Consider the following 12747-nt stretch of genomic DNA (forward strand, 5'->3'; position numbering starts at 1 on the left):
TATTCTGGAGACATGTAATTTAAATCTCTGCACAGGTAATGAGACAATAACTATAAGTGTGGTCTGTCATTAACTTGTCACAAGACTCATGGATGAAATTTAGTCCTTTTTGTCCAGCCATTCCTTTGTCCCGCGGTAGGTGCAGACACTATGGCAGAGATGCTGTATGTGTACTCCAGCATGAGAATAAAATGCATAGTCAGAATAAAGAGAGGTTTTTTTTTAGTGTGTTTAATAACTTTTATTTCTGTTTTTTGGATATTCACGATAAAATTTAAGAAGAGCACATTCATGTACATATAATAGATATTTAATGCTGTGCAAAATACATAAGGTTCCACAGCCTAATTTCTGACAGAGGTCATCACATTAAAGGCAAATACCTATCCATCACACATTTAATTTGAAAATTCTCAGCAAAAAGCACAGTAGATGCTTTTAGAAAACTGGGAAATAAATACAAATCTGGCAAATATCACTTGGCTATGTATCATTCTATCTGGATCACTTATTGGCACTGACTCATGTTCAGCAACAAAAGACCACTTTATAGAATTAGAACAAATCATTATACATTCACAGGCAGCAAATATCAATGCCCACTATACATCAGTTGCATCTTTAAAAAATAAAATCACTTAAAAATGTTGTTCAGATATACTTACAATGGCAAGTTTAAGGCAGCGCTGATACATGGGCCATTCCACCACCTCAGATAACATGTATATACAAATAAACATAATTCTCACCTACACAGTCACAGTATCATTGTCAAATGTGATAAAATACGTAAATCACAATTACTCTGCAATTAGAGGTACCTTAGACATCATGCACCAATGTTTGTTGCAATACCATACTGTGCACTGCACATTGAATATAAATCTGGACACACTCACTATTGTGAAATTTTTGAATTTAAATCACTTCACCTCAGCATTTGACTGCATTATACAACTAGAAGCCAAAGCAACATCGGAATCAATACAATAAAGGCTTTGGTGCAAAGCTGATTGTAGTAAAATGGCAGTGTTGAACTTTGGAGCTTCTTCCTATATCAAACACAGTATAGTCCCCCACCTGTGCGTTGCTACACATTCCCCACCACCCCCCAACAATGGCACTACATTTACAGAAGGTTTTTAAGTCTGCGAGTCATGTAAGCATTGCTACATTACAATACAGAACATCTACTGGTGAGTGATGGCCATCAGGAATCACCTCAAAGGCTTTGCAGGTCTGAATTCAAGGGAACTACTGAAGAAAGGCAAGACTCACTGAAAACTATATACAAGCAAGAGGTTTTGCTGTTTTTGTACCAGCTCCACACATTTTCTGTCTGTAAAAAAACTATGGCCTTTCTTTTGAAAGTTAATGTATGTGTGGTTTGTTGGCTGGGACATGATAAACAAAACAATGTTTACGGGTCTGCCTGTGCTTCAGATTCCAATATTCTGGACCACATGAACCAAACATACTGAAAAGAGATTATTAGATAAAATCTTCCAGAATGGGATAGGCAGTAGTCCCCCGATATTTTGAGGTGTGTGGCATATTTATTCTGATATGCACAGTACCGTTAATGCTTGTTGCATAATCACACAATATCCTAAAGAGGGCAGCTTGTGAGCAACCTGTGTTATGAGCAGCTTATCTTCATTCACAACTCTCCCCCTGCCTGAGATGGTGACCCTCAGGTTAAACCACTACCAGTTGTCTCTCTCCAATGAGGGAGCAGCCCTACAGTCTGGTAAGACTATATCAAGATGATCTTTACCTTCGCAATGGCACACATTGTATGGAGGCATGGCGGGGGAGGGGGTGGAAATCATTGATAGAAGGTAACAGGAAAGGTTACGGAAAAGAAAAATGTTTTAAAAATAGGAATGGAGACTGGAGTTCAATAAGTGAAAAATTAAATCTCATTTTGTCCTGAAAGAGTGACAAATTTCCTCAATTTCTAACCTTGTCAAAGAAAAACATACTTTCCCAGAGATTTATTCATTTTGCCCTGGAAGGCATTCAATATACTATTCCACTGACCTTACATAATTTATGAGTTTCTATTTTATGATGTTACTCTTTTGCAGTCTAATAATCTAGTGTTGCCGTTGAATGGTTTTGAGCCCAGAATGGTGCACACACTCTTTTTTAGTGGTGCTCTGAATTAACAGCTTTCTTTAAATGTCTTCCTCCTGTTAGCAGCAGTGCTGGACTTACAGCACGACAGAGGGTACAACATAGAAATTTACATTAATTTGAAGCTGCAAATGCAGACAATTCAAAGTAAATCAAACATCCAGGAACATTTGATTCACACTGCAAACGAGACTGCATTAAGATACAATCAGAGTGGCATTTTGCCATGAATCTTGCTAAACATGACCAAACAAAAACAGACAATAGATACTGTCCTGGCAGTGCAGAGAGTTAGTGAGGGTGAGGGGATATGGGCAGTTTAAGGGTAGGGGTTTTCCAATAATTCTTACTGTTGTTTTCCAACTTGAACAACCCAATTCATTTATCCATAAAACTGGTGGAGGCGGTCTGAGTGAGGTACTCAAAATCATGAGGGCTCTGGACAGATAGATGGGTGAAATGATTGAGAGCAAGAAGGCACAGATTTAAAGTAATTGGCAAAATATGTAAAAGAGATGGGAAGATGGACATTTTGACTCAGTGAGTGATTAAAGCCTGAAATGCATTGTCTGAGAGTGTGACAATGGCAAGTTCAACTAATGCAGTCAACAGGAGTTAGACTGTCAATTGAAAAGGAAGTGTTGGGAGGGGTGCTCTTATTAAAATGCAGGGATGCAGGGAAATGGCATTGGTTGAAATGCTCATTCAAAGAGCCAGTGCGGACATGATGGACCAAAAGGCCTCCTCCTACGCTATTGTAAATCTGTGACACTGATGCAGATGTGACAACTGATTACATCTCCTATCCTGTGTAAGACATCATCTAATGTTACTTAATCCTAGTGGATCAAAAAATGTACCAGAAAGAAATGCCATAAAGAGAGGATTTAGCTAAGGTGCAAACCTCCATGACATGGCAAACAATAAATTTCAAAATCTGACTGAAATGCCCTGTGTTCCTGCAAAGGCTGAAGCAAAAAACATTTTGCTCTTTGGAAGTACTGAATATTAATGTACAAAACTACTCATGATACTTGGTCTTAGCAACCTTAACGAATAAATTTTGTTTTAGAAATTTTAATGGCATTTCAACAGTTAGGTGTAATAAATACTGGGACAACACATCCACCCTAGGACAAGCCAAACAGAGACATGCATGATAATTCCTAGAAGCATGGCATTCCAATCAAAACTCTATCAACAAACACATTGACTTGGATCCCATTTACCACCCCCTGAGAAAAAGAACAGGAAATGACCATAGGAAATGATGTCACCATAGGAAAGTACATCACCAACCCCAGGAAACCCAAACATATTAACAGAAAGCAGGAAAAACCAGCAGTGCTTCATCCGGAGGCTCATTGAAGATGTTACCCAGTATGGTGACGAAACGTCTGAAAATTAACCTTCAAGCTCAGCGAGCAAACCTACATCCAAATTTTGTGCTTCATGGCTTGCTTTAAAGATCATGTCATCAAATGCTCATATCTCACAGATTAGGTCATGCGTATCTCCTTTGCATTTTGAAGCTCAACCTGTGCTACAAATCTTCTCAAAGCTCCCTAACATAAAACTTAAAAGGTTCCAATACATTTCACGTGTACCACCTTTTCTAACATCTTGGCGGAATGTGTACGTTCACTGAGAAACTGCAGAAGCTATTGAAATGTGCATTAAAGATAAAGACCTAACCTCTTTAACTAAGAATACACCTCTAGCACGTTTGAAATTGGCCAGCCCAGCATATCTGATGAAATAGTAATCAACTCCAAAAACCCTGGCCTCTGAACGGCATGTTGCAGAGAGTGTACTATTACCAATTGGATTTTCATCGTGAAGCAGTACAATTTAATTAATTTGTTAACAAACTGTCAGGAAAGTAGATACATTAAAAGATCAATTGAAAGCATAAGTGCCCCTTACAATATAGCAATTCACTTCATCATATTTGTCAATGTCCTAAGTCCCTTAACTGCACTTAATCCAGTAAGTCATCCTCCTGCCACACAGAGATTTACAAAACAAAAATACTGCCACAATTAGCTGTGATTTCTGAACCAGCTTTGAGCAATCCAGTGGTACTTTGACAAGTTGACATGCATGCCTATGGCTCAGAGCTGCCCCACAGATGCTGGGTTCTCAACATCTGGTTGGGATGTATAGTTTCAGACATTTATTGTTTTTGGTTTCCTGTGGTATAATTACAAACCTGGAGACAATGCATGGAACTGAAACATCTCCAAAGAACAGACAGGAAAGTGTTCAGAATGTAGCCACGGCCTTTGCATAAATGGGTGCCTGTGCTCAGCTGCCTTACATTAGCAGTGGATGAAATCCCATCCTCAGTCTTAAACAGCAACAAATTAGCGACTTTCCCCCAGTGTTGCTCGGATTTGATAACAATCCCTTTCTATTTAATGTTTTATCTGTAGTAACAATGCAGCTTGTAAAGGAATGTCTGAACCATTCCCCAGCTTGCAGTGTCAATCACGTCAGCAGGTTTGCATTTCAGTTGGTTGACAGTTGTGTTGTTTAATTCACTTGTGTTAAATCCACTGTACATCTGGACTGGTATGTGGCACACTGCACAAACTGTGATTTTTTTTTTCAGCTGTCTTGTCTCAGTATGACTCAGGGAGCCACCATCTCATTGGCTTGCACCACTTTCTCTCTCTGTTCAAATGCCTGATGAGCACGTTCAAGATCTTGCACGACATCCAGCAGCCTGGCAGCTGCTGACATCCTTCGATCATGAAAGGAGCGCCTCTTGTCAGCTCCTGCTGCATACAATAGATTGTGAAAGGTGAGGCACGATATCACTGCAATGTAATTCAGCCTAATCAAAAAAATATTGCACAATCCTTCAATGTAACACTTGGATCATGACAAATTAACACTGACAACGGTGATGAGCAGTACAAGTGTCAGCCATTGTCAAATAATGACAACTTTGAGTTTTAAACCATGGAAATTTTAAAGGTTTGATGCTTCCAGCCTGAAGTATGTCGAGATTGAGAGCATTCTCTCCATTTCTATTTGTTTGACTGTGTGTGAATTTTAAACCTGGAAACGTTTGTCATCGAGATTGATTTTGCATATTCTCTTTTGGAAGCCTTCCTTTAGAAACATTCCAATAGATCTTTTTAAAAAATGTGCCTGGTGATTTTGTAAGCGGGTCGAAAAGAAAACCTGGATGATTTTACGATGCCAGAACAATCCTCCTGCTGTGTTTCCCTTTGTTTATTTTCACAATCTTTTCCCACCGGCCTCCAGGCCCAAGGATGGCTTACCCTGACCTATGCCATAGAGCTGAGGGCAGTCAATAGTTATAAAATTGGAAACACAATCAGAAATTGCTGGGAAAACTCAGCAGGTCAGGCAGCATCTGTGGAGAGCAGGCAGAGTTAATGTTCTGAAGAAGAGTCACTGGATCTGAAACATCACTGACACTGAAACCTTAATTCTGCTCTCTCTCTACAGGTGTTGCCTGACCTGTTGAGCTTCTCCATCAATTTCTGATTTTGTTTCTGATTTTCAACATCTGCAGCTATTTGGTTTTTTGAACAGTTATAAAACGTAATTTGGGTTTATAATATTGCTGAAACCCTGAGTAGACTTAGCTTTGAGTACAACATAATTTTGTAGACTTGTGGCATTGGATTTCATCCTCCGATATTAACGCCTCAAAGACATTTTTAACAACATTTTTTAAACAAGGACAGTATTCAGACTGTGTTATTGGTACAAGATTTGCTAGGTATAATAACAGTAGTACTTTACTAGTTCGAGAGAAAGTACTGGCTCATTGAATAAGTAGTTAATTTCAATGTATAAGAGTTAATGCTGAAAGGCAACTACCTTCCTCAATCCCAACACCATGCATTCTTCCTTCCTGGTCCATCACAGTTTCTGCATCTAAAGATTCCAGGTACTTCTTTCTAAAAAGAGAAAACAGAAGGCAAATTTCTTACAGGGTTCTCGTTGGAGCTCTTTCACTTTGATTTTGTTTGAAATCACTTCCAACAAGTACTATTGTTATTACAATTCACAATTAAGAATTTCTGCTGCTCTCAGTTCATATTTGTTCATTTTTCTTTTTGTTCAGTCACAGAAATCGTTATGCAACCCGAGTGCCTTTCTTGGTCATTTCAGACTGTAGTTAGGAATGAGGATTATTGTGGGTATGGAGTGATGGTTGGGCCAGACCCCAGGTAAAGCATATACATTCCTATCTCTAAAGACCATTAGTGAACTAATGTTTTTTTCATAACTCTCCAACATTGGCCAGTCATTTCAACTCCTCTCCCCACTCTCCCGATGACATGTCCATGCTGGGCCTTCTCCACCACCTAGACAAGGTGACCCACAAACTGGTGGAAGAATACCTCACCTTCTGCCTTGGGAGCCTACAATCATATGGCCTCAACATTGAATTCACCAGTTTCCCACCACCCCTTCCCAGGTCCAACCTCCGATTCAGCTTCCCCCGCTTGAACTTCCTACTTGTCCATCGTCCTTCCCACCTGTCCACTCCACAATTCCCACCGACCTATCACAATCACCTCCAACCTTCACCCACCTATCGCCATTCTAACTACAATTCGCCTAGCCCCACACCCAGCCCCCCGATTTATTTTGCAGACCCCTCCCTCCTCCACATTCCTGTTGAAGGGTTACGCCCAAAACATTAACTCTCTTGCTCCTTGGATGCTGCCTGCCTGGCCTGCTGTGCCTTTTCTAGTGCCACACTTTATTAACTCTGACAGACCAGCATCTGCAGTCCTCATTATCTCCTAGTAGTTTGATGGACACAATTACTAAGAATAGTTTTTCTTTATTCCTGATTTTTATTTAATTAACTAAATTTAAATTTAGAACTTAACTCACATCTCTGGATCATTATTCTGGGCCTGTGTATCACTAGGTTAGCAACATAAGCACTAACTTACAACACTGCACCACTATATAATCAGCATTTTACAGATGCAACAGCCCAATTTTAACCTATTCAAGATCCACAAAGTTGTATGGAATTTGTCTCAAAAGCCTCATATTATGAGGCAAGTCAATTTTGTACTTATTAGCAAGAAAGGGGAATGCAGCCACTTATTACTTTGTCATAATAATTTCATGTCCAAACAATGCATTTCCAACATGACTAATATTTTGAACACAATGATGCATCTCTTTGGTATGCCAATCACACATTACAATTCTCTTTTTTAATGAAGACAGTGTATTGATACATTTAAATAATCTAAATTACCATCATGAGTTCTTCACTGGACAATTTCATTCTTGTTTTTTTAATTAATAATCCGTAATTGCTATTAAGACAAGGCTTTACCCTTTATTATTTTGGTCCCTGTTACCGTTTATTGACCATGGGTATATTGGAAATAAAGAGAGAGGAAATTCAGAGATGATAACAATGAATATTCAAAAATTAGTTTTAAAATGTTAGATAATTTAAAACGGGAAGCCACTTTGAATTGTCCCTCTGTATGGGATGACTGGTAATGTACTGACCTCTAGTGGTGAAATCTATGGTTTCAGTCTCCATGAGTATTTTTAGCCTGAGAATCTGGTGAGTCACAAGCTTGATTGATCAACTGATCTTGTTGCGAATTGCTTCCTGTGTTCACTGATTCAAACAATGTGACCATATCAACAGAAATCAACCTCTGTTAATTACAACAGGAACTTTGTTTCTCCTGTCACTTGTAAATAATGAAACATAATCTAATATTGTCCGGTGCATTCTTCCAGTTGACTTTAATAAAAACAAGAATACTGATGTATTGTGATGAGAAGAATCGTTCTTACTGAGGGTTTATTTGGTCATAGCTACTGCAGGTGCTCTGGGAGGGTAGGTAAGCACTGGGAAATCATGCACAAGCCCATAGTAGACCATATGCATAATTGTAAGTGCCCCATAAAGTTGATCAAAGGTTTGACTGTGAATAGGCAACTGTCATTAAAATAAGCAAATCAATGGTAGTATAATATACAGTATATAACACATAGACACACACACATTCACTCTTCTATCCTTCAAACTGGAAATAGACTCTTCACCTGCATAAAGAATATTAAGAATAAATTCCCATTAAAAATAATTGGAAAGAATATAGAGGATTAAAGTGCCCTTGTTGTTGAAAGAGAGACTTGGGATGTATGAGTTCTGGGATTTAATACTGCAATTTCTGTGGTGATTTGTGACACATGAAGTTTCACTTCACAACAGCCTTATTTTTTAATAATTGAGACAAAGATTTTAGCTGAAATCTGTTAGTTACATCACCTACAATTTACAGCATGCACATCCCTCTTGGCTGATTTCAATTACAACAAAGAAATGTTGGTTGATGCTACACAAGGCAGACAATGAGCACAAGATCTGAGCATGTTCCCCCCTTACAATGTAGAATGGTCAGTGGCTATCACAGACACAGCCCAAAGATTTTGTGGCACAGGTTCCATAGCAAAATCAACATTATAAGCCAATCTATGCTGGAGGGAGGTATCAGTGATGTCTGTGTTGTGCACTGAATACCTTCAAGCTTCTTTTAATGCTGACTGAGAATCAGCTTGTGAGCAGGGTCAATAAGGTTCAAGGTTTCATTGACAATATGGCTGTTTAGGCTTTTACACACCATGGGTTTACTTTCACAAAGCACACCCCACCGATGTGCAGGTTATTCTTGATCATCAAACAGATCATGCCAGTGGAAGCTCAATTCCCAGTGGTCAAAGCTATTCAAAAAGAAGTTGCTCTCTTCCCTGAACACCTTGGAGTGCAGCTAGAATAAGGATCATGGAGCCATTACGCTCAACATTGAGCTGTACATTAGATGTTTGGAGAGACCTGGGGGCTGCTGAGTAAAGGTTTTGCTTCTGTAAATGTCCAACTGTTTCATTTTATTGAAGGGAGCCAGCCACTCATTTCTCTGCCCTGCCCCAGTTCATATCCCAACCTCCACGCACATGTTGTAAGAACAGAAAAGCTGATCCACCATCTTCTCAGGCAACTAATGGGTCTTGCCACTGCTTCTAAGCAACCTGCTCAGAGACATAATTACACACTTTTGGAAGAAATGGGGCTTGAACCAGAGCCTGCTGGATCCGACATTACCACTGCACCACAGCAGCCCTCCATTGTTACCCATACCCTGACTAAATAATTTTAAAAACCAACAAACGACGAATGTGGCCCTCCACTCCAAGAGGGTCTTGAAGCATTCAAAGAATGGGGAGTGCTAACTGCCTAGTTAGATGGAATAAAGTACATAAAGCAAACAGCTTTTTTAATGTCACACATACTTGATCCACCTGCTTCTTGCAGCCATCCATTGGCCATTTACTTTCTCATCTAATGCAAAGCTGTTACTGTAAATCAAATTGACCTGGAAACCAAGCTAGTTTTTTTCCTAGACTCTACTGCACATCATTCTGACTAGGGGAACAACATTATGAGAAATCAGTACGCACTTCAAGGACCTGTACCACTTGGCTGCTGAAATTACTGGACACGTCACAGCTTGGTATGGCAACCACTCTGCCTAAGACTGATGTGAACGCAGCCCAGTCCATCCCAAAAACAAGCCTTTCTTCTATTGACTCCACCTACACTTCCCACTGCCTCAGGAGAGCAGCCAACATCCCATTGGGCAGCATGGTAGTTCACTGGTTAGCACTGCTGCCACACAGCAACCGAGACCTAGTTTTGATTCCACCCTCAGGTGACTGTCTGTGTGGAGTACATTTTCTCTATATCTGCCTTGATTTCCTCCAGGTGCTCTATTTCTTCCCACAGTCCAAAGATATGTACGTTAGGTGGATTGACCATGCTAAATTGCCCAATTGTGTCCAAGGATGTGCATACTAGGTAGATTAGTCATGAGGAATGCAGGGTTACAGGGAGAGGGTAGAGGCATGAGTGTGGGTGGGATGCTCTTCGGAGGGTTGGTGTTGACTCGATGGGTCGAGTGGCCTGCTTCCACACTGTACATATTCTATGAACATAATCAAATATCTCTCCCACCCCACTTACAATCTCTTCTACCCTCTTCCATTGGGCAGAAGATACAAAATTTTGAAGACACGTACCAACAGATTTAAGAACAGCTTCTTCCTCGCTGTTATCAGACTTTTGAACAGACCTCTTCAATAATCAAGTTAATCCTTCTTGGCACCTTCTCGGTAGCTGCCACACTATATTCTGCATTCTATTCTATTATCCTGAGGTACTTAGGTATAATTTGTCTGGTTAGCAGGCAAACCAATACTTCTGACTGTATCTCGGTACAGTGACAATAATAAATCAAGTCAAATCCACTTCTCTATGATAGAGCATTCAGATGACATTCGTACGTTATACTGCAACTTGAGTTACTCACTTCAGCTTTTCTCTGCCTTGTAAGAGCTGCTTGTAAACAGTCTGTGTCTCAACATCTGGGTCAAGGGGATCACTCCAGTCACCGAGAGTTACAGCAGAATGTGTGCGGCTGCATCCCCGAACTGTTAAACAAAGGGAAAGCAAGCCATAAGCAAGGATTATCAAGCGTTGCAGTCATTGTGTCTACACTACGATCTATTTAGTTATTTATTCAACCTGGTCAGACATATCTCTGGAGTAGGTGGGGCCTAAACGCAAGCCTCCTGTCTCAGAGGTAGGGATTCTACCACTGTACCACAAAAGCCCGCACTACAATATGTTTATATATTTTGTGCAGTCAGAAATATTATTACACATTTCTGGAACAGTTAGGAAATGAACACAGGCCGCCTGGCTTATTTCTGTGGTGGGAAATTGGAGCTGCTGTTTCTTGTTAAGAAGCATGCTAACATGTTTAGTCCAGATGCTTTATTTGTTGGAATGTCATCAAAAGCCATGATAGGGTTTGGAGAATGCTATGGTTGTTTCTAAATGAGATTAAGAAAATTCTGCCTTGTTGCAGCTCCAGACTGGAACAGTCTAATTGTTGCATGGTGTCTCCAAGGTTAAGCAGGTTGAATAGGTGACTGAATACTGGAATTTTCATGCAATTGATTAAACAAACCCAGTGCCTACAGCCACTTAAAGAGAAACAGTGTTCTGGGAGCTTGGGGTCCGAACACTGTCCTTTTGAAATAGTGATTTAATTATAAAGTCTGAAGAATGGCACATTAGCAATTTTCAAAAGTTAAATGATGTTCTGAATGAAAGTCACCAACATGAAATGTTAACTGAAGGAAAAAGTTAAAACGTTTACCAATACTGTTTGACCTACTGAATATTTGATTCAGTGTAAAAGATCAAGGAAATATGGGAGCAAAAGCGTTCGACACATAATGAAATAATTGTATAAATTTCCTCACGCTTTTATGCCTTCTGTCTTTAGGTTTGAGTGGTCACTCATCCAAAGTCCACTAAATTTTGGAAACCTTTCACCAGGTTATGAGAGGACTGTAAACAGAAGATGCAGGAGATACTCAGCAAGTCAAGCAGCATGTGTGAGGAGACACATGGTTTGCAGATGACATCCCCTGTGTTATTAAAAGCTGCGAGAATTACTGAGAAATCCAGGGGATCTGTCCTGATCGCATTTGCTATTTAATGTGCATTGGGTGTTCAAGCACCCAGCACAGGACATTATCCAATGTTGACTACACCTTCATTCTGGTGTTAGAAATACGTTGCACACGTATTTAGATGGTATTATTGTTCTAAAAGTGTTGTTTGTTCAAAACTGTGAAGTCTTGTAGCTTTATTCTCTTACTGGATCTCATGAATCTCAAATTCTGTCTACTTAAAAAATTAATATTGCTGTTCCTTGTCCAGATTGTAACACAAAATTGGCTGTCTGGTTGAGATTGTTACAAAATTCGGTGATCTTATACGAAATCATAACATAAAGTTGGCAGTCTGATTTGGGATCATAACAAACACCTCTTGGTGGGACAGAACTTAAGTTTAAGGTTGATTTTTAAATTTAACCCACTATAAAGAAATAGATCATAATATATAATGCAAATGAATCACTAAACATTTTAATATGATCAGTTTTGCAAGCTACATAAGAAATATTTATTTATCAAGGTGGTTTATCGATGAAAAAGGCAGCAGTAATCAATAGCAGTATGTTTTCAGACAGGGAAAATTCAACATTCTGGTCACACAGTCATTGAGTGTGAAATGAAGTTAAAAATAGGAACTTTTTTCATAAGAATGTGTTCAACTGTGTAATGATGTCAACAAAAAAAACTTGCCAGTGGTAAACATTGACTTCTCCTGAATTGGCTTTTAATGTCAATGCTCAGTTTTAATAGAGTGGATGTGGGAGGAGAGGGGATTCGTTTGCTGACATACCAGTCCTGTCAGTGTGCAGGCAACAAGTCCACCGGTTGCTCCTGTAGGAACCTGGATGAAAGGACGGAAGCATGCGTTCATTGCAGATACTGGCTTTCCTGATCGCCGAAAGCCACTGATTTAGTTCATTCACGTTCTGGAAGAGATAGGACAATATGTCAGTACTGATTGTTAAAACCCTTAAAATCACCAGGTTTAGCCGTAACAGATCACTATGAGAGTAATGGAGCTGTCAAACAACAAACCCAGTTTTA

The 12747-nt window shown here is 39.6% G+C and overlaps 1 protein-coding gene across 2 annotated transcripts in view; it reads right to left on the reverse strand.

Annotated features, from left to right (window-relative positions):
- Nucleotides 1-224: 224 nt before the first annotated feature.
- rasal1a (RAS protein activator like 1a (GAP1 like)) overlaps nucleotides 225-12747 on the reverse strand; it is a 271746-nt gene continuing 259223 nt past the window's right edge. Inside the window, exons 19-22 of one of the 2 annotated variants that reach the window (XM_043715652.2) lie at nucleotides 12494-12629; nucleotides 10542-10662; nucleotides 6001-6080; nucleotides 225-4919 (exon numbers count right to left, since the gene is read on the reverse strand). In XM_043715652.2, the coding sequence (XP_043571587.1) occupies nucleotides 4774-4919; nucleotides 6001-6080; nucleotides 10542-10662; nucleotides 12494-12629 (483 nt within the window). In that variant the 3' untranslated portion in view covers nucleotides 225-4773. Of the gene's footprint in view, nucleotides 4923-6000; nucleotides 6081-10541; nucleotides 10663-12493; nucleotides 12630-12747 lie in introns of both variants that reach the window. The other variant, XM_043715650.2, reaches the window with a different exon arrangement.

Source organism: Chiloscyllium plagiosum, unplaced genomic scaffold (genome assembly GCF_037043375.1).
Source record: "Chiloscyllium plagiosum isolate Xiang-an unplaced genomic scaffold, Cpla_swu_hap1 HiC_scaffold_24, whole genome shotgun sequence".
Taxonomy (NCBI): Eukaryota; Metazoa; Chordata; class Chondrichthyes; order Orectolobiformes; family Hemiscylliidae; genus Chiloscyllium; species Chiloscyllium plagiosum.